We start from the raw sequence: 27,823 nt of genomic DNA on the forward strand, positions 1-27,823 counted from the left end.
TCAGTATTCCTGACTGTAATCCATGTATATCCTTGGACCGGTTTGCCTGCTTGCGGGATGAAAAACACCAGATAAACTGGTGGAAAAAACTCTGCTGTCCACGCCCAAGACTGGCTAACTTGGCTATGGCTGAGGAAGATCCTTGAGCTCCTCATGTTGTTGGCAGGAATCGAATCCAGGACACTCCTTCCCCAGGCATATGGTTGCAAAGCGCAAAGCCACTAGGCTAACCATGCGGACTTTTGCTGTAATAAAACTATCTATATGAATTTGTTCTCTGATGAGGTTATAAATAGAATATAGTTTTGATGTAGTTTTTTTTTTTTTCACTAGAGGTTAGGCCAGTAGAATAATGGTTGATCAAATCACTGTCTCTTTGACATATTGTTTGAAATGTAATATAGCTTGTCTGTGTATATATATGTGTATGCTCCAGAAGAAGGTATTTTTTTTAAATACCTTCTTCATACAAACATATTAAGCTTAGTTATGAATAAACCAGATAAACTTTTTCAATAGCCTTCACAATATTTTCACTTTCCTGATATTTATTTTCTATGTTATTACTCAAGTCTTCTCATGACTTTTGTTTAGCTAGTTTTACACAGTGCTTTGCTTCCTTACATTTTTCTCTGTATTCTCTAAGAGCAATGCTGACTTACTTGAACTTTCCATATACTTCTTCTTTTCCTTGACTACCTCTTTAACTTACAGTCCATCATGGAGTTTTGATTTTTATATTCTTACAGACAACTTCACCACATGCTTCTCTGGCTGAATCAGCCAATGTTTTCTTCAGGATTTGCCACTGAATCTTCAAGGTTTAGTTCTTGTTTTCAAACTCTTTAATTTTTTATTCAATAATGTTTGTGCTTTGAGTCTATAGTTCACCTCTGAATGCTGCTCAACTTTGATTTGTTTAAAAACTTTCTTACACACTTTTCTGTTCAATGTGAAATTCAAGTTTATCCTGCTCAAAAGTAAATAGTTATCACTTTCTATTTCAAATCTTTTGTGTACTCTTGTGTCCTGAACCAGTAGGGGAAACATTGCTTTCAACTATAACACAGTTAACGAGACTTTGCTTATCTCTTGCATCCTCTCTCCATGCGAATTTGTGTATATTTTTATGTTGGAACATGGTGTTAGTAATAACTATTCCATATCCTGAACAGAAATTCAACAGGCATTTACCATTATTATTAGCCTTGCACTTTTTTTCAATTTTTCCCAAAACATTTCTCTAGGTCTGGTAATCATTTCTTACTGTGCTGTTTAGATATGCAAACAAGAATCAACTTTTCTTCTTTCATTGTGCCAGCTGCCTTCTCTAATGCCTCAAAAAATTCCTCCATTTCTTCCTTGGTAGAACCTTCTGTGGGATCATAAGTACAAATAAGTCTCATTGTTCAGTTCCTCCATTCTGATATTTGCCCACATTACTCTACTTGATATTGCCTGCCATTCAAGAAGATTATTTTCAATATATATATATATATATATATATATATTTTTTTTTTTTAAATACCTTCTTCATACAAACATATTAAGCTTAGTTATGAATAAATCAGAAGATATCTGTACTTCAGAAACAGTTAGCAAAACTTACCGTCCATGCATCCTGTAATAGGCCAACTGTAAGGCCATCTGTGTATATGCTTCAGGATGTATATTATATGGACGTAAAAATGTCTTGCCATATTGCGTAAACTTTGCAGAAATACAGTCCACGTCATCTGCCTATTAGAAATATATCAGATTAATGCAAAATCTCTGATTAATATTGTTTAACTAACATACAACTTTCAGTACAATTATTATTTAAATGATATAGATCTAGATTAGTTCTTCAGTACAATGGTGATACATTTGCCATTATTATTACTACTGGAGACCTCCACATACGCACGCACGCACGCACGCGTGCGCACGCACACACACACACACACACACACACACACACACACACACACACACACACACACACACACACACACACACAGAGTCACATACTCATTGAGGCAGGCCACATATCATCTATCCTAGCCATCACATCTTTCTTGAATTCATTCACACTACCTACATTCAGCTCCAAAGGCAAGCCTTTCCAATTGCACACTGCTCTCTGAGGGAAAAAAAAAATATCTCACTTCTTTTTACACTGAATTCATTATCAACTTTCAGGATACCCTCTCATCCTTGCTCCACTGATATATGAAAAATCTCACCTACTGGCATCCTACATGACCATTTCAAAACTTTGAAGGACTATCATATCATCCTTCTTTCTCCTGTTTGCTAGCATTTGCAGCCTGGAAATACTCAGTCTGTCCTCATTATCTACATTCTGCAGCCCCAGCATCATCTTTAACTTTCTTAGCACCCTCTTGGAAACAAGGAGACCAGATATGCACATGGGACTCCAGGTAAGTTAATAGCAAGGCATTGTAAAAAGACAAAAAGACTTCCTTATCCTTACATGCCAATGATAATATACCACTGGATATCTCACCACACCAAAGTACATACGGGGTGGTATCAAAAAGTTTCGAGACTAGCCCTGTGTACGATAAATTACTTTATTTATCTATGTTTACACACTATCACCTTCAAAACAGTCCCCTTGCATATCAATACAGCGCTCCCAGCATTCTTGCCACTTCTGGAATGTGTCCTAGAAATCTTCTTTTGAGCATTTCAAGCACCTTCTGCGATTCGTGCTGGATCTCCACAGCGGTGTCAAAACGGTGACCTCTGAGTTAGATCTTCATCTTTGGGAAGAGGGATAAGTCTGGGGGAGTCGAATCTGGCAAGTAGGGTGGGTGCAGAAGTGAGATCATGTTGTTTCTGGCGAGAAACTCATGTGTGAGGAGAGCTTGGTAACAGGTTGCATCATCGTCGTGGAGCATCCAGTTTTTTGTGCGCCACAGATCCAGTCGCGTTTGCTGAATGTCCTCCCTCAGATGCCTTAAAACCTGGCAGTAGAACTCGCTATTGACGGCCTGGCCCCTGAGGATGAATTCTCGATGCACAATGCCATTGAAGATCTTCCTGATCTCTCATCATCTTCCAGTGATATTCTTCCGCTCTTGAAGCACGCATGTCACTCAAAACACCTCGAATGACTCATTGCAGCATCACCGTAAACTTGCCGAATCATGTAAAACGTCTCTGTGGCAGATTTGCCCAGTTTCATGCAGAATTTCACGTTTGCTCTTTGTTCTAACTTGCTGTCCATGATGAAATCGCAGATGTGGTAATGCAGGTGGTCAGAATAGCATCAGTTGCACAGCTCCCGATGCACACAGAACGATGTCTTTTGGCACAATGACTTATGAAGGTGGGTGCTCCCTGTGACTGTGCATGCAGCCTTGCTACATTCTGTTGGCGTGTTACACCAATATCACCAATTACACCAATACCACCTCGTAGCTTTACATTTACTAACATTAAACTGGTATTTATGTTTATTGCCCATAATTTTAGCATATTCAAATCATTCTGCAAGTGCTGCACGTCCATTGCATTCCTGATTACCCTGCCTATCTCTATATCTTCAGCAAACAGCTGTTATGTCTTCCTTCAAATCCTTCTCAATGTCATTAATGTAAAGACTGAATAACAATGGACCAAGGACTGATCCCTGGAATTCTTCACAGGTCATTTTAAAGCTGGCAGACACATCCACATACAGCACTCTGCAATCTATTAGTTAGCCATACTCTTATTCAAGCTTATAATCCAATCTCATCAATCATCATCATCAATTTCCTGATATGGAAATTGACAATGATGATGATTGATGAGATTGGATTGATGAGAGGAGTAGCCTGAACACCTCTTGATGATTTTCCTCAAGAGGTGTTAAGGCTACTATGACCACTACATGATTAAATTTGTATTATTATTAATCGCTATCAACAATTTTCCTCCAATTTAGTCTATTACTTGTCAGCACTCCAACACTGTGATATCTAACATTTCACTCATCTAAGGCACTTCTGATCCAAATTTGATCCACCTAGAGCTAACCTTTCCTCTCCCATTCTGGTTAATATGTTAACAGCCACCATTTATGACAGAATGTCTCCAACCCATTCAGAATAGCAGGATAACTTTGCCTCAATGCCTACACTTTCATGCGATTTGACTGTCTAGAACAGACTCAGTTATGCAGTATAGAAACATGAGTCTTACAACACACACATATGCAACTACTAGTTTTGATGCTATAAAGCATCAGTGTTAAGTGATCATACCAACTTAGGTTAGTTCTGCTTACGCATTCTTAAATGCTAACAATGTCAAGTTCTTTCCTTCATTTTTAATATCTTCATTTTTAAAATGATTCTGCTATTGAAGTCAGCTGTTCAGGTCTTAATTTTTCTTAGAACCTCATATCAGTCATCTCTAATCTTTGATCAAGTACTTTATTTCTAACCCACTCTCAGATCCATAACTTAAAACTGGTTTGAACCCTGTCTTGTATACTACTGGTTTGGTGTTTTGGCTAATTTCTCTTTTATTCCATATAAACTTATTCAAATGGTTCCCCCACTATACCATTTTTCTTATCCTGTTGTCTATTTCTAAATTAAATTTGCCATCTTTCACTAGATTTAGGCACAGTTTCTAGTGAAACTGTGCCTAAATCGCTGAAATATCTTACTTCTTCTATAGGGTCTCCATTGGGAATGTAGTGGAAGTTTTCTAGGTTCCTGCCCATTTTCATAGTTTTTGTTCTTTTTATTGCTGATTTTCATGCCAAATTTGTTACAGCTGTTATTCAATTTAATTAGAATATCCTGGAGACTTGCATTGAATGTGTTCAGGAATATAACATAAGTTTAATATCTCTGATTCTAATGTAAGGTTTAATGCCACTTTCTTTCTTTCATAATACAATTCATACAGATGGTTCATTCATTCATTTTGTATGGTGATTCAACAGCTGTGAGCCCCTTTTAAGGGGAGGTATGGCACCATCTCAATCACCCCCGTTTTTATCTGGGCTCGGGACTGGCATAGCTGACAATTCAGACCTATGGCTGGAGGGATTGTCAAAAGCAGCATTTCTCAACCTTTCTAAGCCCAAGGACCAGTAAAATACCTAAAACAATTCTATGGACCACTAAGTTTTTTTTTTTCAATAATTTTAATTTTTACTTTACTTATTCAATTTTAATTTGTTTTGTTTGGATAATTAAAAAATATATAATTTATTTAATTAATATAAGTCTGCCTGCGGACCACCTGTCCCAACATCACGGACCACAGGTTGAAAAACACTGGTCTAAAGTATTCTTGACTGTGTGTGTGTGTGTGTGTGTGTGTGTGTGTGTGTGTGTGTGTGTGTGTGTGTGTGTGTGTGTGTGTGTGTGTTCATGGAGCCGGTTTGCCTGCTTGTGGGATGAAAAACCCCAGATAAACTGGGGGAAAAACTCTGCTGTCCACACCCAAGACTGGCTAACTTGGCTATGGCTGAGGAAGATCTTTAAGCTCCTCACGTCGTTGACGGAAACTGAACATAGGACACTCCTTCCCCAGGCATATGGTTGCGAAGCAATAGCCACTAGGCTAACTGTGCAGACATACAGATGATGAATAAGAGTGGAGATAATGTGCATCCTTGTCTTACCCTTGATTTTACTCAAACCATCTTCTTGTTCAATTCTACTGAGTTACAACTTAAATATAGACTATGTATTTCTCTGGATAATGTTCCATTTAATCTATATAATTGTATTGTTTTGATAACCTTTTCTCTGGACATTTTGTCATATGTCTTCTGCAGATATACAAAATTAAGTACAGTTCCTTGTCATATTCCCATCATTTCTCAAATATTCATCATAAAGTGAAAATCTGATACTGACAACTTCTTTTGGCCTGAAACCAGCTTATTCTTCTCAAAATTTCTCTTTCATAATTTTTCTTTACCTCTTCTCAAGTATGTTTGTGTAAATCTTAACTAGAGCATTTAGTAATGAAATTCCTCTGTAATTCTCACATTCACTTTATTCCCTTTTTTTATAGATTGGAACTATGAGAGCTCTACTTTTTCCATCTACTGGAATTCAATGTTCTGATCAGGTCCTCTGATTTATGCAGTGCAGCCACTGCAAAACTTTTATACCTCCATATTTGAGCATTTCTGGTCAAATATCATCTGCTCCAATTGCCTTTCCATATTTCAAGATTTTGATGGATTTTTTTACCTCAAGTATTGATATAAACTCCTGTTAGCCTTTGTCTTGAACATATTGTATTAGTGTTATATTTGTTTAACATTCTTTCAAAGTAATTACTCTATATAGGAGATCTTCAGTTTTTATGTCATCTTTATTGTCATGTAAGAAATTCCTTCAACAGTAGTCTTTCTTCCATTTCTAAGCTTGTTCAATAACCTCCAGAACATTTTGCTATCTTCCTGATATTTATCTCCTATATTCTTAACAAAGCATAGCAAGGTCCAAAATGGGAGAGGGTTTCTCAAACATGACCCTCTCTTAATCAACCCATGCTGTTCACTGCAAAGTATAGATTCACTGTCAATGCATTTCTGTATGCAAGCACTTACAAACTTATCCAAAATCTGCCCCACCACACCATAGGTACTGATAATTCTATTTCAGTCTTTGCAATTTAGAGTTACAATATCTGTAACTCTTCTAGCACCTGCACCTTATGAAATTAGCTAGAAAACATTGGTTATGAAATAACTGATGTTATCCTTATGAATATGGTATCTTCCACAGTCTTTTTCTTAAGAGCCACTTGCTTGATAATTTTTAATGCTTCCCATGTACTGCTGATACACTTCCTATCTAGCAACTAGTATCATTGGACTGACCTAGTATTCTCCTTAGTTTGTCATTATTTTCATGTCATTATTTTCATCAGGTAATTTTTTTCTGAATGAGCATCCATATACTTAGTCACTTCCTAGTCATGAATGTCATGAACTGAAGGCAGTTGGTGCTAGGATAACAGTCACCTCTTTAACTGAAATCCCCTCTTATTCTCCTAAAAAAGAAATGCCACACTGCAGAATTTTAAAAAATAAAATAAAATAAAAATAAGCAGCAAAAAAAAAAAAACTTTACCTTTCTTAGAATTAACAGTAACATCTTTAAGTCTAAAATGGGAATACTGTGGAATTCAACTTCTCTGAACATCTGTGCCATACAGACATAATTATAATATTTATATGCTAAAGATGATTTGCATAATAATCTTTAGCATATAAAGGCTATCTATTATTATGATAAACAACAGAACAACTTTTTAAATTCTCACCAGAGGATCACCTGCTCCCCATCACTGTAGTAAAATCCAAAACAACAACGATTATTCCTTGAGGATATATTGCCCACAATGAGAACTGATGATCTAAAAACAAAAATCTGTTAAGTAAAGATACATACCATTTTTTGGAAGTCATTTTTAGCAATCTGCATTGCTGACAAAATGAAGTCATCTAAATGAAACTTTAGTCTCTGTGGTAGTGGTAGTTCCCGTTTTGGTGATATTGCATCCTAAAAAAAAAAAAACCATACTTGGTCATTGACATGTCAGAAGGATCTATTGCAAAAGAGTTGAATAGTTTAGTTTTATTTACAAAGACATTACAGATATCAAACCAACAAATTTAAAGTTTCCATAAAATTACTATCATCTTATTAGCTTTTCTTTAATAGCTCAAAGTGGTGAACTTGATATGACATTCTAAACATTAATGTATTGTATTAGTGTAATAATGCTAAATTGATGTACCTGTGCCAGAGATTTTAGATATGTGTTATAAACATATGAAACAAAGTAAAGGTTTACACTTAATGAAGAAAGATATCTGTTTATATACTCTTATACAGTTTCCTAAAAAAAAAAATTTGCTCAATTTGGTTACTCTTGAAGATGGCTGGTAATGCAAAACAAGTATCTAGAATTGAACCTGAAGGTGTTTTACAGTATCTCTCATGCATGTCAGAAGTTATCCCCAGTTTAAGATAATACATCAGTGAGAAAAACAACATGTGCTGTTTCTTTCAAAAGGACGGATTAGCTGATTTCATATACCCAAGTGGAAGAGTTTTTCTGCTCCTATAAACTCGCAACGTTTCAGGAAAGAAACACAGTTTTACTGAAAACAGGAAATCAACTTGTATTTTAAACAAAATAATTTTTCAAACCAAACAGTTCACAGTTATCAAAATTAAGATAGCTTCTCACCCATTCAAAGAGTTTTGTGTTCAGGCATGCCAATCACATTCCATTCATATTAACAGGTGTCAAAATGGTGACAGTAAAAACTTCTGTGTATTATGGTATACAAAATTTGAGTCAGCAATTAATGTACAATGAGAATTTAAATTTAATGCTTCATAATTTGCAGATTATTTAGCATATCACTGAAAGCGATGGAAAAGTCTGCCAGTTTCAGTGCATGTTTGCTATTTTAATTTCTAATGGTTATGTGTGAAAAGACCAAAGAAGAGAAGAACAATTTTCTCAACAGATTTGTATTCTTAGGTAGAGCACTATTACACATTCCAAGTAGTAACAAAGCATAACTGTCAAATTCAGAGTTTTGGTTTAGCGACCCATTGGTTTAACGATCCTTACTATACTGATCACCTTTCTTGTATGCACCTTATGCTGCTCATGGGCATGCTGATCATCTTTTTCCTTATAATCCTTTCACAACCTTTTCTTTGTGTGCAACTGTTGCTTAATGAAGCTATTCATCCATCTAACTCATGCCTGATTTATCCTTCTGACTCTAGGCATACATTCAGATACTACTTTCTTTAAACACCCTTTGATAACCTCCCATGCACCATCATCTCTCCCATCTTATGCCATGTCTTAAGATGGGAGAATTATGGAAAATTCTGCATGTCTGGCAGTATACAGGTCAAGACTACATGATTACTTTCTCCAAGAAGAGGAGCAACATAGCCAGATTGGTTAGTGTTAAGTGCTCTGATGAAATGATCAAATCCAGCACTTTCAAACCTTGTGTCCCCTCCATTACATGTTGCCTTAGCTAATTATCAGCTGTATAAATTCTATTTCCTTCCCTGTCTGTGACAATTCCTCCCTATGCCCCATAAAAATTAATTGACCTGTACTCTCTCATGCTAATTCAGAAGTGCATGTCATCTACTCTCCCTTATAGCCCCTTAATGAAGTATTCATCCATCTAACTCCTATTTGATTTATCCTTTCTGACTCTAGATATATATTCAGATACTGCTTTCTTCAAACACCCCCTTGACTACTTCCCAAGCACCACCAACACTCTCCCCTCCAAATTCTTGTGCCATGGCCTCTACTAAAAGATGACTTCTCAGCTTGTCATAAATGCCTGCTTTTATAGCAGCAACCAATTACATATTTAGTCCTGCTGGCTTCTATCTCACACCAGATAGCTTCAAACGAACTGCCCTCTGAATCACTGTTCCCGTGATGTGCTTCTACTCTTTTTGGCTTTAATTCCTCTGCTATCATTAGCAAAACTCCCCTGTCATCTTCATTCTGTCCTCTCTGAAGACACTATATTCCTTGCAATTTATTCCTATGCTAATGCCTATAACTTTTGGCCAAGTTGTGCTAACCAATGCCAAAAACTCCCTAACCTTATTTCAAATATTTCTTGCATTAGTATACATAAACTGTAGTACCTCCTTCATCCCACAACCTCCCTTACACCTTGTGTTACTTAACCCACTAAAGTTAACCTGGGGTGCTACATTTTGCATCATGTAATCTCTCTCCCACTTAATAACATATAGGTTGCCTGGACTCTCATTCACCTGCACCCCCTCCCCCAAACATTATAGTTTCCCTGACTTTGTACTTCGGAACTTTAACTGAAGAACACTTTCTGAAGACTCCTGACACCAAATCCATTTAGATGCAAGCCATCTACATTATATAAATCCTTCCTTCCATCAAAATTAAACACACTACTCTTAGAGTTAATTACATAAACACTCATACATAAATGATGGGAAAAATGACTTAATTGATGCTAATAACTTCATAAAAAAAAAGCTCATCTTTTGGCACTGAAATTCACCACCTGCACTATCTTCTGCCCTGTTGCACTGAATGCCAAATATGGTTAAGAAGAATTTATATATTAGATGATTACTTAATCCTTTAAAGATGCCAAGAAATTATATACTTGGTTTTAATCCTTTACCCAAGGAAGTAAAACAATGGTTTGCTCATGAAATATATTCACATCTGAGCTGTATATAGAGGCTAATGACTTCACATCACTTATCTATTATGCAAAGCGCATATCCTTTTGGATATGTAAAATGCTATGCATAATGGGAAGGGCCACTACTCAGACCGATTTCAACCTTTATTGAGGTCTCTTCAGTGGGAGCCAGAATCAGGAGAGATACCAGGTTGAAGTAATGCAGAAGTCATACATATCTCATATACACGTAGCCAAAAGTTGCTAGACCTTATTATTAAAAATCTAAGGCAAGTGATGTGAAGTCATTAGCTTCTATATACAAATAGCTCTGAAGTTAATATATTTCATGTGCAAAACATTGTTTTCCTTCCTTGGGTAAAGGACAAGTATATAATTTCTTGGCATCTTTAAAGTATAGTAGAACCAAGGTAAAAAAAAAAACTTTTGATTACTTAATAGATGTCCTAATATCATTTTCCATCTAGACAGGACTTCTTCACATTTTGGAAACACTGATAAACTTTGGATACTTGTTTCTTGAGTAGAAGTTTTGGGTAGAAAAGAGCTATTTTCCTAATCACCTCACAGTTTCAACCCCAGATTCTTAAAAAGTTTTCTCTGCAGTTATGTGAAGGATAAAGTGTAAACATTCAAAGTAATTTCACTTCAGATGAAAATACATGATTTGATAAAAAAAAATGCTGTAGTTACTTCAGGAATGTTGGAGCATATAGAATAAGTGCTCCAACATTCCTGAAGTAACAGTGAGTTACAGTTTGGGTATACAGCAGGTTAAATATGGAGCTCACAGTGAAGTTGTTCATACCAAATAAAGAACACTGCATTCCAAATCATTCACAATATTTGATACTGTTTTATCTTAATTTTATAAATAAATATTTGTATTTAAAATACTGACAATGTTTTGTGAAAATTTGTATTCTGCCTCTGTTGTAAAGACATCCTCAGAAAGCAACTGAAGTGAACAATAATGCTACATGTAAATAATGTGCTGTTAATACATTTGCATGTTAACTGTCATGGCTGTATAAACAGAAAAATGCACTATTTCAGTCTAATGCAAATAAAACAAGAATACCAAGCACATTTGCAATTTATCATAAAAATTATAGTTGTTCAAAGTAATTACTTCCTACATCTTGAAAATGGGCATACAGACAACAGTTTGGGTTTGGTCTTTGATAAACTTTCAGTCTCCATGAAAATCTTAAAAATTGTATCCTATGCCTTAATTTGGTTTCATCATACCTTGTGTCTGATATGTGAAGAAAGTCCTGATTTTTCTGAAATCCAGAAAATATCCCAGAGTATCCCATTAAAGATTACATGTTAGAAGAAACTGCATCAATTCAGTTATGGGTTAGAAACTGATCTCTAAACACATTTGCTGTTTGTCACATTTAAAGCATACGTAATAAAGAAAATCTGAATATGCATTAGAATTTGTTTAAAAATGTCAAAGCGTAACTTCTGAAATATTAAAACAATATATGGAGACAACACTCTAAAGAAAATGTCTTTGTTTTCAGTGATATGCTTATTTAAATATGAAAAACATTTTGTGTAACTAACAGAGAACTTACTGAATATTCAAGAAACGCTTTTTAAGTCAATGAAGATTACCAATCAGAGTATAAACTGCATATGAAATATCTATTTAACTTGGTACATTCCAGTCCACTGTGATAAAAGTTTAGTAATGCATCAAGTCTCTCCAAAACTTCCATCTCACAATCAGTTTTTGATACATTTAAAAGTAAGAAAAAGAAGGCATTCATATGGATATGAATGAACATAGTCAGCTAACAGGTCCCTGTATCATTTACCATTCAGTGTTTGTGAGATGATGACCAACAGACCTATTATGTGCTAAGAAAAAGCTCCCCAGACCATAGGGCTTCATACTGTTTACACCAAATGCAAACCCAGCAATCAGCATGGTGCAGCAAGAAATGGGTCTCATCATTCCAGATGACCTCCTTCCATCTGTTGAGGGCCCATTACCGACTTTCCTTGACTCGTGAGGTGTTGTTTGTAATGTCTGGCCATCATCATGGTCTTGTTGGTCTCCAATTGTGGAACCCACAGACTAGAGCAAGGCACAGTGCATGTAGACATGGGTTGGACTTCCCCACTGTTGTACCAGTAGGTGGCCTGTGTGACTGTTGCATGTCATTGCTGAGATACCAGTCGTGACATCCGATGCTCACCTATAGGATCCCTTCTGCTGGATGTCTGTTCATGGTTAATCCAGTCCCGGTACATCCTTGATACAGTAGTAGAGAGCAACCAACAAGTGTGGCTGTTTCCAAAATACTGGCATCTGCCCTCAAGGCCCCTAACTACTTGACCACAGTCAAATCGGCTTACGTCACCATGTTTCCCCCATTACTTTCAAATGTTTACTAATTAAGTACAGAGGATAGGTGTGCCCATTTATAGTAGTCACATGTGACGTTGATATCATGCTGTACTTCGTTACCACACCGAATATGTAAATTTGGGAGCGGGGGGGGATGTTTCTCATGCAAGGCTAACTCAGTATATATTGTTGTAATTAAAGTCACCCATAATGATCACCCTTTTCCTATTTGCTTGGCTAATTTGCTTATACATTTCCTGGTCACTACCCTCTACATTACCAGGTCTATAACAACATACAATGAAGTATTTCTTTCTATTCTCCTCTATCTCACATCATACTGCCTCAAAACCACTGCCTATTTCCCACTTACATCTTTACCTTGTATGGACATAACTCTTTTTCTATCATCAATAGCATTCCACCTCCCTTGTTACCCTTTCTATCTTCACAAAAAACATCATATTCTTCCATCTCTATTGCTGATAGGATGTTATCTCATCCAACCATGTCTAACTTATTCCAACAGTTTTTGGGTGAATGAACTCAATCAATACAGCCATTTCATTTCCCTTGTTTCTTATTCCTATTAGATGTGACTTCTCCATATCTTCCTCAAGCCATTTCTTTTTCTCCTTACCCATCAAAGAACTTTCTTGAAATTCAAATATTCTCCCTACATCCCAGACCATCTCATTTTCTTCTTGTCTATGCACTCTTCCAATTCCTCTTTGAGCATCATCCTTTCTCACACTATGTTTCCCTGTCCACACTGAGTCTCTCTGTTTTCCCTGTTTGTCTTGTAGACTTGTTCTCTTAGTCTCTGCACTCATACTACTCACTTCTCCATTCACAAGCATCACTTCAATCTCTCCTTCCTTACTCATCTACATTGTTTCTTACATGCTCAAATTCATTAATTTCACTCATTCAACTAAAGAAACTACTTCTGATAAAATGCAACTGATATTTAACAATGTGCTAGAGACTGAAAAGATAACTAAAGAGTGGAAAGAAGCAATGACAATTATAATCCCTAAGAAAGGAGGTCTTACTAGATGTGAGAATAATCAGAGGGGAATTAGTTTACTGTCAGTACCTGCAACACTTTTTTTTATAGAATATTGATAAATATGATTAAAAATGAAGTAAAGAAGATAGTAAGGGATAAACAAGCTGATTTTAGATTTAAGGTGGGAGTACTGTGCATCACATTTTCACTTTAAGGAACATCACTGAACAAAGCAGAGCATTTAGAAGCCATTCATATCTAAATTTTATAGATTTTGCTAAATAATTTGACAGTACTGACAGAGAAACATTATGGTTAATTATTAATAAAAGTTACAGAATTCTTGACAGATATGTGAGAATAGTCAAGGAATGTATAAAGGAAGTAAGACCTGTGTTATTACACAGCAAACAACATCTGAATGGTTTAATATAAGATTTGGTGTAAAGCAGGGTTGTGTAATATCTGGATTATTGTTTAATATAATCATTGACTGAATTATGAGAAGAGTAACAGGTGCAAGAAGAAGAATTAAATGGAATCCTCTGTCACAGTTAGAAGATCTAGATTATGTTGATGATATAGTTTTGATATTATCAAAATAAAAAGATATACAAACAAAATTGGAAGGCTTATATAAACAGCTGAAATGGTTGGTCTTAAAATAAATGTGACAAAACAAAAGTGCTTAAATTAAACAGCAAATGCCGTAAAGAATCAATCATTATGCTGAGAAAAAAAAGTTAAATTTTTCATACATGGGAGCAAATTTACTAGGTTTTTCTGAAGAGCAAGATAACACTTTTTTTTTCTTAATAATGGTGAAAGGAAAAGAGATAAAACATGGTGGAAACATAATTCATTCATTTATTCCAAGCAAAAGGGGATTCACCAACTGATATTCACCAAGAATTGGTTGTTGTGTATGACAAAAAGGCAATGTCAAAAAATCAGGTGTGTTTTTTGTGTAATGAATTTAAAAATGGTCATGGTGACATCGAAGATTGACATTGGGTGGGCAAGACTTCTTCGAGTAAGACAGAAGATAACATTATGCATATGAAGGATGTCATTCTTGAAGATTGGCAAGTGAAACTGCATGAAATGGCACAAGTGGTGAACTTGAGTATGTCCATTGTTCACAGATTGTTCATGATGTTCTTGGCTTTCGAAAGGTGTGCTCCTGCCGAGCACCCTGACAATTGTCAGAGGAGCACAAAGCAATACACATTGGATCTGTCTGGAGAATCTGTTGTGATTCAGTGACAAAGGTGAGGAGTTTTCTTGCTTGCCTAGTCACAGAAGATGAAACATGGCTTCATCACTTTACCCCAGAGAGCAAACAAGACTCCATGACCTGGAAACATCCACAATCTCCTGTGCAAAAATTCAAAACTATTCCTAATGTCTGAAAAGTCATGGCCACAGTGTTCTGGGATCACCAAGGTGCTCTGCTGGTGGAATTCTTGCAAAAGAAAGGAACATTCAATGCAGAGCTTTACTGTGAGACATTGGACACACAATCAGGACTCCTGACAAGCACCATGATTTTGGCATGATGATGTTACTCTGCACACTGCACAAATCACTTATGAGTAGTTGCACTGAAATCATTATGAAACTCTGCCACATCCCACTCTATAACCCTGACTTAGCACCTTCAGACTTCCATTTGTTTGGGCCCTCTCAAGAAACAAATTTCCAAAAGGCATTCCACTAGATGAGAAAAGTTCATCAGGTGGTGCAATGTTAGTTACTGGGCGTGGTCACAGAATTCCTCAGTACTGGTAGTGATAAACTGATCTATCAATGTGACAAGTGCATCAATATATTTGGAAACTTTGTGGAGAAGTAGTGCATGTTGACTTATTTCTTGGTTTATAATTTCAATTTCCTATTATTAAACATCCTCAATAAAAAAAAACATGTTACCTTGCTTTTCGGAAACCCCTCAGAGATTCTGAAGGTGGAACTAGCAGGGATATAATGCAAAGATTGACAAAAGCTAATACTGCTTTCAGAAATTAAATAATATACAGAAATGTTAAAAATATTATTATTATTATTACCCAAAACCCAATGGAGTCAAAAACACATCCGGGAGGTCCTTTTATCATACACACAGCACATACTATGCTTTAAACACATTCAAATTCTCTGCAGACACCACACTCTCAGGCAAGGCATTCCAATCATTCACAACTCTGCATGAAAAAAACCTGCCTCTCACTCCCCAACTCAGACCCACTTTATACAGTTTCCAGGGATGATCTCTGGTTCTCCTCTGATCTCCGACTATTTTCTGTAGAACCTCTCCAGCATCGATCCTATAACAACCCCTTACTAACTTGTAGGTCACTATCATATCTCCTCTCTTCCACCTATCCACTAGAGGCTGCAAGTTGCATCTTCTCAATCTTTCCTCATACTCAACATTCAAGAGGTTAGAAACTACCTTAGTCAGTCGCCTCTGCACCCTTTCCAACATCTCTTTGTCCTTCTGAAAACCAGGTGACCAAATCTGGGCACAATAGTCTATCTGTAGCCTAATCAAACCCTTATACAATGTAACAAGACTCTCCCTACTTCTACAAGTCAGTGTCTTCTGCATCATTCCCATAAGCCTCTGTGTTGTTTTCACAATTTTAGCCATGTGTCCCCTAAAATTCAGATCCTTATCTACTATCAACCCCCAGATCTCTTATTTCCTCCACCTCTGACAATATATCCTCACCAAGCATAAATTCTGCATCCCATCTTTGTTTGACAAATTTTAAAACCTTACATTTTGCAATATTGAACTCGCATCACCATTCCCATGCCCAATCACTCAATTTATTGAAGTCTTCTTGTAAGACCACAACATCTTCTCTACTCTTCATGGTTCGTCCCAGCTTTGCATCATCCGCAAACAACTGAATATCTCCATCCAAATCTACACCATATCATTAATATACAAGTTAAACAGTAACGGCTCTAAAACAGACCCCTGAGGCACACCACTAGTGACTTTCCTTTTCCTGGATATTGCTCCCCCCCCCATACACAACTTGTTGATACCTATCAGATAGCCAGTCTCTAATCCAATGCACCAATCTAATATCCAATCCCATCCATTCTAGTTTGTCTATTAATTTATCATGCAGTAATCTATCAAAAGCCTTGTGTATCGAAGGATACTGTGTATCCTTCGCCTCTGTCCAAGGAAGCAGTCAGCTTATTGTAATAATAGAACACAGAAACTAAGTAAATAATTAATTTATTGACTTGATGCTGATATTTCGCTGGTATTATAACCAGCATCTTCAGAGCACAAAAACACTGTTTGTCACAATACGCGAGACTAAAACAACATGGTGTACTTAACCAAAATTGTAGCAGCAACACAAAGACTAGAGTCCTGATTTTGGCGCCCTCTATCTGAAAAAAAAAAAAAAAAAACGCTATCATATATTACTAGAGTCCTAGAAAAGTGCTAGTTTTTTCTTAATATGACTGTCTCCCAGATCTTCGGCAAGTTAATACAGCCATATTTGTTGAGATTTGGAGTGTGTTTTAGGGCTTCTGTCGCCTCTAAGAACAATCTCTCTGATTTATATGGGTTTCTGTGTAGTACTTTTGTATTTTTCCAGTTGATCCAGTTGATCAACTGGAAAAACACATGGCTCTTTGCTAGAATTCCGACCTCAATCCATCGGTCTATACTCGACACGGCACTTACAGCACCCGGGAGATGAATACCGGCGGTAAGCTACCGCAGCTATCCAGTGCTTGGATCAGGAACGCAGGAACAAAACAAGAGAGTGATTGAATCTCCCGCCGGACCTTATATTCTAGAAAGCGAGTGCCGTCTCTTGATGACTACGTCAGCGGCGGCCGATTGGTTACCGCAACTCTGAACTGTTTTTGACATGGCTCTAATACATATATCATCTTATATACCTCTAATAATAACATTTTAGTACTGATACATAATTTTCCTTTATTAATCTTTACACAGACATTATCAAATTTTGTTATGGACTTCTCAAAATCACTTAATATCTACAATCTCAGAAGGTCAGACATACTTCTGAATGAACATATGTACATTAATTATCTTTTAGCTTTTCGTCTGGAGGCATAAGTATGTCCTTATCCTTAGATCTAATCATTACCGTATGTTGGGTTGGAAACAGGATGACTCACGAGTAGTGAATCAGCACTTTTTTCCGACACAACAAAGGCCCACCCACCACCTTTAACTAAAACTTTTGCTTTAATGAAATTTTTTTTTTTTTTTTGTTAACAACATCCCTTCCTTTCTCTGGGAAAGGGTTGACCATCTTGCCTATTCCTCAACATGTATCTGTGTATAGGATTTTGAGTCTTCTCACATTCACCAGGCTCAGCTAACTTATCATGATTCCCCCGATTGATGTCATTTTCACCGGTAACACCTGGGGCCTCCCTATGTCTTACAAAGAAGGGGAGATACTTGTCTTTGGGGCATTCTTCCTCCCTTACACTGTGGCCTCCATTTTCTTTTTGATCGCGGATTGTTTTGGGACGAGTTTGGTTGGGAGCCTTTTCTGGGTCTATGTCTGTTCTGGCCCCTCCTGCTTCTCGCATTTCCGGACATTCTCTAAGGAATCACCAAAACAGACTAGTCTTGTTGACCTGGTTTTGTATAACTTGAGGCGATCAGAATGTACAATGATGATCTTACCACGAGGGCTGGTTTCCTTGACTCTGAAGGTTACAGGCGTTATTTTCTCCCGCCGGACCTTATATTCTAGAAAGCGAGCACCCTCTCTTGATGACTACGTGATGCTCATAGCGGTAGCCGATTGGTCATCGCAACTCCGAACTGTTTTTGATATGGCTCTAATACATATATCTGATTATTTCAAATGTTTCCTTGAATCTGAAGGTTACAGGCGTTATTTTCTCCCGCCGGACCTTATATTCTAGAAAGTGAGCGCCCTCTGTAAGATCTAGCTGTAAGATCACCTCTGCCGTGAAGTTGGTGCCCTGATCAGACAGCAGGGTCTCAGGCATCCTGTACCTTGAGAAGATCATTTCAAACAGTATGTCTGCTACTGTTTTGGCCGTCTGATCCTTCATGGCCACGACCTCAGGGAACCTGGAAAACATGTCCATGACTACTAGGATGTACCTGTTCCCTTTCGATGTGGTGGGGAGTGGTCCCACAATATCCATGGCCATGGCCTGGAAAGGGCACAAGGGGATCGGGAACGGCTGAATGGGGGACTTACCAGTGATAGGGGACTTCCTCTGACAGAGATTACAAGAAGAGATGTATGCTTCCACATCACGTCTCATTCCTTTCCAGAAGTATCTATCCGTCACCCTTCTTAAAGTTTTATGTATTCCCTGGTGCCCAGCTAATTTAGTATCATGGAATGTGTGCAGTACCCAAGGAATCATGGCTTCGGGCTCCATCTCCCAGTGATGCCTTGCCTAGATAGTAGGAGACCGTCACTATCAATGTGCATATTGTCACCGGTTTTTTTTTTCATGACACCTGCCCTTTTCACTTAACAATTTCTTATAAACCGGTCTCCATACCGAGTCGGTTTTTTGTGCCTGAATGATGTCAGATTTCTTCCAGGTCTGACATTGGGGTTTGGATGCTCCCTTTCTCTGTGATTCTTGGATGACCGAGATCCGTTCGGCGGTTCCACTGATGTGGTTATTACTCTCCTCAGGCTGGAGTGTCAGTGACCGGGACAGGTAATCAGCTACCACGTTAGCTCTCCCAGGTATGTAGCTGACTTCCATTCTGGATTCCTGCATCTCCAAAGCCCAGTGCATGATTCTCTGATTTTTATCCTTCATGGAAGACATGAAGGACAGAGGTTTGTGGTCGGACCTGAGGATGATGTCCTGTCCTAATAATAGGTGACAGAACTTCCTGAGACTGTATACAATGGCTAATGCTTCCCTCTCAATGACGGAGTAATTTTTTTCTGAGGGGGGACAGCTTCCTGCTAATGAACACAACAGGTTTGAATGAATCCCTTTCCTTTTGTTCGAGTACGGCACTGATAGTGTCTTTGGATGCATCGGCCGCAAGGTAGAAGGTTCCCCCCACCTTTGGGTGAATGAGAACAGGAGCCGTAGTCAATGCCTTGTTCAAAGCATAGAATGCTTCCTGTTGTTCTACTTTCCAAGCAAACTTGGTTCCCTTCCTAGTCAGGTCTGCTATGGGCCTCATTACTTCGGAGCATTGGGGAATGAACTTACTGTAAAAATTTACCATCCCCATATACCGTCTGACCTGGCTGATTGTGGAGGGGGGATTCTACATCCAAAATGGCAATCACATTGCTACATGAAGATGCTATCCCGTCCCTGGTGATCATGTGTCGAGGTATTCCACTTTGTCAAGGAAGAATTCGCACTTCGAGCACTTTAGTGACAACCTGGCTTTGTCCAATCTATCAAGCACGTTCAGTAAGGTTGCAGCATGCTCCTTCATGGTGGTGGAATAAATCAGTAGGTCGTCCTGGAAGCATAAAACGCCTTTGCCCAAGAGTCCCGCCGTACACCATTCATGAGGCACCGGAAGCTCATGGCCGAGTTTCGGGCTCCCATGGGGAAGTCAGCATAGTTGGTATTTTTGCCACTTCGTGGTGAAGGCGAAATATTATCTGTCTTCCTTCCTGAGGGGAATCTGGTAGTACCCAGAGTTCAGGTCAAGTTTCGAGAAGACCTTTGCCCCTTCCAGGCTAAACAGCAGTTCCTCTATTGTACATACAGGAAAGTCGATGGGTTTCGTGACTTTGTTCACTTCTCTTTGGTCAAGAACAAATCTCAGGTCGCCATTTGCCTTTTCGACCAGTATGAATGGGCTGTTCCAACAGGATACTGACTTTTCAATCACTCCTGCCTTCTCATATTCTTCCATGAGCTTTTCTAATTTGTTTGCGTGTTTGAAGGGTGTTGGATATTGTTTTATGTGTACAGGTGAGGTCGAGGTTATTTGCACAGTGTGCTCTACGGCATTAGTACAGGTAAGGGTGCTTATCCCTTCAGTGAATACCCGGGGTGCAGTTTGCATGTTACATCAAAAAATAGTCTTATCTCTTCTATATCATGATCAGAGCTACGGTTACTTATGGATCTGCTCATCAATCTTTCCTTCCAAGTGATTTTCCTTTCTTCAGATCTTCTAGCGGATATCAAATTTGTTTCGAGTGACTTATCTTCGTGCAACGTTCTGCATGTGTCAGTTTTGGGGTGATGGGTTTTCCCACAAAGAGATATTGACTGGGTTCCAAAGTTGCAGGCGAACTGGCTTGCTTTCAGGAAGTCCAGCCCCAAAATGACTTGATTACTGGTGTCTGCAGGTATCTCTGGGAGGATTATTACATCATGGGTAAGATCAACAGGGAAGCAGGGGATAGATAACCTTGCTCTCAATTTTGTGGAGGATTGCAACTCAACTTTTGCTATTCCCATTATTTAAGGGAATAGCAAAAGTTGATAGTGGGGTTTTTGGAGGGGAATGAGTATTTTGTCATGGGACATGTCAACCTTTTTGTAGAGGTTGTGTGGGATGATGGATAAGTGTGCCCCTGTGTCAAGGAGGAAATCACATTGTGTTCCTTCTATGTTTCCTTGGAGAAGGGTGAGGTTCTCCCCAAAATTTGCCTCGGTAGTGTTGGTGCTCTGCATTTAGTAGTGTGTGGTCTCATGATTCTTGGGGTTTTGATCTTCAAAAGCTTCTTCCTTTCCACTGCCTTTCTTTAGTTACCATTTCTCTGTATTCAGAGGTTTGGGCGATGACTGCTATTATTTCTTCCCTCTCACTGGCGGCTTCGTAGCACTCATCAAGGCTATTTATTCCCTTTTTGTATATGCTGTCTTGCAATTCAGGCAGGATACCTGTTCGGAATTGTTGTAATGTGAGCCATTCAATGTGTTCTTTGTCTTGTAAGGAGATTTTTTATGTCATGGGCGAGTTTGGTTAATCTGTTGAAGAAATTTGTTACCCTTTCCTCCTTTTTTTGTATGCATTTGAGAAGTTTTGTAATTGTTCGATCAATTCCTCCTTCCCATTTTTTTTTTGAACTTGGATATTAATGCATCCTTAAAGTCTTTATATGCTAATGCTCTGTTTAGTGTGTAGTGGGAGTGCAACACTTTCTTTGCTTTCCCCTCTAATCCACTGCATATTAAGGTTACGAGTTGGGACTCACTCCAATTTGCTACCTTTTTAATTCTTTCCATATAGCTGAGGAAAGATTCTACATCATCATTCTCTTCCCCTGAGTATCTGGGACATATTTGTTTGGGGTTCATGCTTTTAAAAAACTCTGTGTCGCTCATCTCAGTCGTATTATTCAGTTGCCAGCTGGCAACTGAATTCTGATACACGATTAAACAACTCTAAAATATTAAAGGGATTACATGATTTGCAGTCATGGTTCCCCCCCCTTCTTCTTGTGGCAATGGATTCCCATTTTACTTATGCAGGTCCGAAGTTTTAATTAGTGGTAATTCAAATCTCAGAAAACGACAGACTCATGAACTTTGGGTTAAAGAAATACATTTATTTAAAGAAACTTGCATATATACATTTTATGATATAAATCCAATACTAAAGAGTCTGAACTCCCCCCCCTCCCCCTCTTAAGTTAAGATAATAATTCTAAATATTTCTATAAAAATAATAAAAATTTCTAATTCTAAATTTAATTTAACAGTCCCACACTCTTTTTTGTGTTACTATGTTCAGACTCGGTTAATTCACACAGAGTTACTCAGTTTCCACATATAAAAACAACACATGCACATAGTTATATACAATCCTTGTGTAGAGAATATCAGACGAGATCCATCGTGATTTAACATGGGATATTATTCTTATTTATGCATGAGCTATATATCCTCCCCCAACTTAGTTAATATTCAAGCTAATATCTAACATAGTATCATAAGTGTTTCTTTCAAACAAACAGTTCCAAAGTTTTCGTTCTTTCCTCAGCTTAAACTTAGAGTGGCACTAACTCACTTGACATAGACAGATTAATCCAAAAACAGTCCTTTAGGCATTATACGAAAGTTAAATGTATGGAGCTTCTTAATTCCCTAGTTCCTATTCCTTCCTTGATTATTATTCAAAACGAGTATGAAAACTTGTACCTTACCATTCTTGTCTTTCACAGAGTTGCCGAGACTTCCGTGTTTTTTCTCACTGTGTATTCTCACGGCATCAGCGACTTACTTCTATCATCTTCGAAAGGTTCCCCTTTCGCTGACTACACATTGGCATAACTAACCAATGGCTCTTTGCTAGAATTCCGACCTCAATCCATTGGTCTATACTCGACACGGCACTTACAGCACCCGGGAGATGAATACCGGGCGGTAAGCTACCGCAGCTATCCAGTGCTTGGATCAGGAACACAGGAACAAAACAAGAGACAAGAGAGCGATTGAATCTCCCGCTGGACCTTATATTCTAGAAAGCGAGCGCCGTCTCTTGATGACTACGTCAGCGGCGGCCGATTGGTCACCGCAACTCCGAACTATTTTTGACATTGCTCTAATACATATATCATCTTATATACCTCTAATAATAACATTTAAGTACTGATACATAATTTTTCCTTGTTAATCTTTACACAGACATTATCAAATTTTGTTATGGACTTCTCAAAATCACTTAATATCTACAATCTCAGAAGGTTAGACATACTTCTGAGTGAACATATGTACATTATCTTTTAGCTCTTCGCCTGGAGGCATAAGCATGTACTTATCCTTAGATTTAATCGTTACTGTATGTTGGGTCAGAAACAGGATGACTCACGAGTAGTGAATCGGCACTTTTTCCCGACACAACACCAACAACTTAACCACAACACCTGACACAGAGATAGGCCTATAGTTTGATGCTTGAATTCGATCACCTCCTTTATGAAGTGGTACAATCTTGCCCTCCTTCCACTCCTTAGGAACTTGACCGAGTGCAAGACTTGTATTAAAAAATATGTCAAGGCCAGTGTCAATTCCCTGGTACGTTCCTTCAGAATACGTGGTGATATATTATCGAGTTCCACAGTCTTATTTACATTTAGTTTGCTCAATTCCCAATACACCTCTTGCTCATTTACAGTCAGTCTCTCATCCCCATCATTAACTGCTCTCAATCTCTCCATGAAGTCACATTCACAAGATTGAAAGACCTTTATGAACTGCTCATTAAGTATCTCCACCACACCTTCTGCAACAGCTATCTTTATACCATTTTGTCCAATCAATGTCATCCTTCCATAATCATTCTTTCTTTTGCTGGCTAGATATTGAAAGAACTCCTTAGGATTGTTTTTCGCTTCATTAACTAACTACCTCTCTTTAGGTACCCCTCACCAACCAAGACACCTGCCTTGCCTGGTCTTTGTAGTCATGGAATTGGTTATTTCCACTTCTCTTATGCTGCCTCCACAATGCCCTTTTTCTCTGTATCACATGCTTAATCTCTTTATTCATCCATCTCACACCTACCTTATTTAACCTTCTCACCCTTGTAATACATTTAGACATTGCATCTACTAGATAGTTTTTGAAATCCCCCAAGCTGTATTGATCCCTTTTCTAGCTAACTCCTCATCGATGCTACACCCACAAGCTGTCTCCTGAGTTCTTCATAATCACCCCCCCTCCTTGTAGTTCCACATATATCCTTTTCTTACAGATGTCCTCATGGTCACTCTCACCAATTGGTGGGTGATTAAACACCTCATTTATAATTACATCCTCTGATGAGATGACCAAATCCAAGACTCTCAATCCTCGTGTGCCCTATGTTACATACTGTCTAAGGTAGTTATCCCTCAAAACTCATGTTGCTATCAAAATCGCCTATAATGATCACTCTTTTCTTATTTGCTTGGCTAATTTAATTATACATTTCATAGTCACTTCCATCCACATTACCTGGTCTATAACAACATCCAGCTAAGTATTTCATTCCATTCACCTCTATCTCACACCGTACTGCCTCAAAACCACTGGCACTATTTCCCTCTTGCATCTCTACTTTGTATGGACATAAATCTTTCTCTATCATCAATAGCACTCCCCCTTCCCACCCTTCCCCTTTTTACCCATTCTATCCTCATGAAACACATCATACCATTCCATTTCTATTCCTGTCAGGATGTCATCCTCATGTAACCATATCTCACTTATTCCAACAATTTTTGGGTGAACAGACTCAATTAGTGCAACCATATCATCTGCCTTGTTTCTTAAACTTCTAGCATTTGTATACAAATAACATAATAAATCCAAAATAAAAATCTTCAATAACAATGTTAAGGCCATATTGTTATATGGATCAGAGACATGGAAGCTGACCAAAAAATAGGAAGCTAAATTATATAGTTTTAAAACAAAATGTCTGCATAAAATATTAAAAATATTCTGGCCCTAATGTATAACAAACAATGACTTATATAAACTGACAATGCAAATAATCATTACTGAAAATTAAAAAAACACAAATGGAAATGGAATTGACACATACTAAGAATGGACAACAGAGAGATTCCTGGAGTGGTTTTGACCTGGATCCCAGAAGGACAGCAGACAAGAGGAAGTCCACTCAGTGGCTAGCTGGAAGAGCTGGAGAGAACCCGAGCTGGTGACTCAGGACAGAGGTATCTGAAACAAAAGGACCTTGGCCTTGTATGTCCAGAGGCACGAAGAGGATAAGTAAGGAAGTAGTACTCTAGAGATTCATGTTATTAGGTGTTCAAATTCCATAATCATTTTGTTACTCTAGAAATACCCAATCTGTAACTTGATGCCTCTGTTGTCGCACTGCCTGTGCGCAATGCACTAGCTTACAGTATTACCTTATGTTCTCATTAAACAATTAGATAAACGTCACTATCAAATGAAACACAGCTTGTTTTAAAACAACTGGTAGACAAACCATGGTTACATCATTATCATAGAATGGTACTTTAATCATTATCTTATGGAATGACTGTTCAAATGACAGCGATAGAAACAGAAATAACATTGTGGAAAACTGAAATTCAATGTAATCTAACATTAAAGATCCACTTATTGCACTCTATTCTGATTTCTTTCTTTCTAACATATATACTGTCAGAAACAAATAAGGCAAGTAATACTGTTAGGACATTTCTTTTAAGGGGGGAAAAATAGGATAGTTGAGTAAAGCAGTACAGAAAGACTATCCTTATAAGATTAGTTAAATGGCCATAAATTAAAGATGCCAAGAAGTTATATTCTTGGTTTCATCCTTTATCTAAATATAAGAAAAGCAAAAAAGTTTGAGCATTAAGTCACTTCATGACTGGGCTACTTGTATGTAGAAGCTAATGACTTCACATAGTTGCAAATTGCCTTAATATCCTATAATGCAATGCAAATATCCTTATGGATATGTGAACTGTTATATTCTTGGTTTCATCCTTTATCCAAGTGTAAGCAAACAAAGTTTGTGCATGAAGTCACTTCATGACTGGGCTACATTCTGGGCTACTTCTGGATTACTTGAACCTTGGTATCAGTTCTTGGTCTGGCTTCTACTGAGAAGACCTCAATAAAGGTCGAAACCAGTCTGGGTAGTGAATCTTCCCATAATGCATATAGCATTATGCGTTATACATGTCCGTAAGGATATGTGCACAGCTTTATGGGATACTAATAGCTGAGCCATGAAATTACTTCGCATGCAAACTTGGTTTGCTTACACTTGGATAAAGGATGAAAGCAAGACTTTAACTTCTTGGCATCTTTAATTTATAGCATAACCAAGTGGAAAAACTTTCAACATCTATCTCTAATAATTTGAGTAATAAGGTGTGACAACTTTTGACTACTTGTATATGTAAATATGATTTCTGCATTACTTCAACCTTTGTATCAGGGAGAAAAAAAGATGGCAGATTTGAGTGGCGAGTTGTAGAAGTTAAACCATTTCTGGATGAATTGAAAGAAGGGAAGGAGTTGATATTTGAATTAAGAATTGATGGCTAAGTCATGTAAGGGTAAAGGAGAAAATCAAGATATTTAGAGGTAAGCTTTCTTCGTTTGTGACTATTTTGGCGATTATATATTGTTTTGCTCATAGACTCACACGTGAGACTATGGGATTTGTCAGTAGACTCCAAAGTCTACAGTATTATCTAAAGACTCCGGAATATTCCTTGATTATATACAGTGTGCAAGAATGGAGAACGTAAACGACATTAAGGATGACATTCAAAATTAAACAAAGATCTGACACTTGACGTTCTTAAATTCACCTTAAAGAAATTTGAAACGGAATATCCTGGCTGTTTAAATCTCTTCACTCAGGTTCAATGACATGGAAGAAGATGATGTGGACACTGAAAGGGGACTTCACACCTGTTCCACCAACAAAGATCCCCTGACAGCTCGATTGTTCGCAGGAGGAACAATCTAATAAAAGAAGTAGAACATCTGAAGATGACATGGAGGAGGAAGAGGATGTGACAATGCATGACACCCAAGCCACCCAAGATAGAAAAGAAAAGTCATCCCTCCAGTCATCCTTTGAGATAAAAAGGATGACTGGAGGGATCAAGGTCCCTTGGAGAGCAAAACATCAATTTCTCCTGGGCAAGAAATACTGATGCGGGTGTAAAGATTCATCTTACTACTGTTACAGATTATCGTAAGATGATGAAAATGCTGGACAACTCTAAATTGTCCTTCCACACCTTTGCGCTAGCAAGCAAGAAAAAGCTAACAGTGGTTCTCAGAGGGGTAGCTGAGGGCATCACAACTGAGGTGATCACAACTGACCTCATCAGTCAAGGACTGACCCCCCCAATCAAAGCCAGATGCTGAGGTCAGATAAAAGGCCAATACTGCTGGTGTTGGTTGAAATCAGCAACACTCAGAAAAGGATTTATGAAGTAACTGACATTTATAGCCTCAAAATTACAACTGAGCCTCTTAGGAAGAAAGTATCGGCAGGGCAACGTCACAGATGCCAAAGATTTAGACACACCCAAAAGCTGTGCGGAGCTACCTACAGATGCCTGAAATGCAGACATCACCAGACCAACTCCTGTACCAAGTCCAGATCCATACCTGCCTGTTATGCCAGCTGTAGAGGATTGCATCCCGCAAATTACAAAAAATGCCTTTTCTACCCAAAAAATAGTGGGTCAACAAGAACGAACTATGCTCC

At 37.9% G+C, this 27,823-nt stretch overlaps 1 protein-coding gene across 3 annotated transcripts in view; it reads right to left on the bottom strand.

Annotated features, from left to right (window-relative positions):
• Window positions 1–27,823, bottom strand: part of LOC150105441 (peroxisomal carnitine O-octanoyltransferase-like) — a 311,316-nt gene that overhangs the window by 82,586 nt on the left and 200,907 nt on the right. For all 3 annotated transcript variants that reach the window (XM_090394815.1, XM_090394814.1, XM_090394813.1), the window contains exons 10-11: window positions 7,428–7,538; window positions 1,610–1,740 (exon numbers count right to left, since the gene is read on the bottom strand). In XM_090394815.1, coding sequence (XP_090250941.1) covers window positions 1,610–1,740; window positions 7,428–7,538 — 242 coding nt within the window. The remainder of the gene's footprint in view (window positions 1–1,609; window positions 1,741–7,427; window positions 7,539–27,823) is intronic.

Source organism: Typopeltis vanoorti, chromosome 6 (assembly GCF_054136105.1).
Source record: "Typopeltis vanoorti isolate ZY-2024b chromosome 6, IOZ_Tvanoo_1.0, whole genome shotgun sequence".
Taxonomy (NCBI): Eukaryota; Metazoa; Arthropoda; class Arachnida; order Uropygi; family Thelyphonidae; genus Typopeltis; species Typopeltis vanoorti.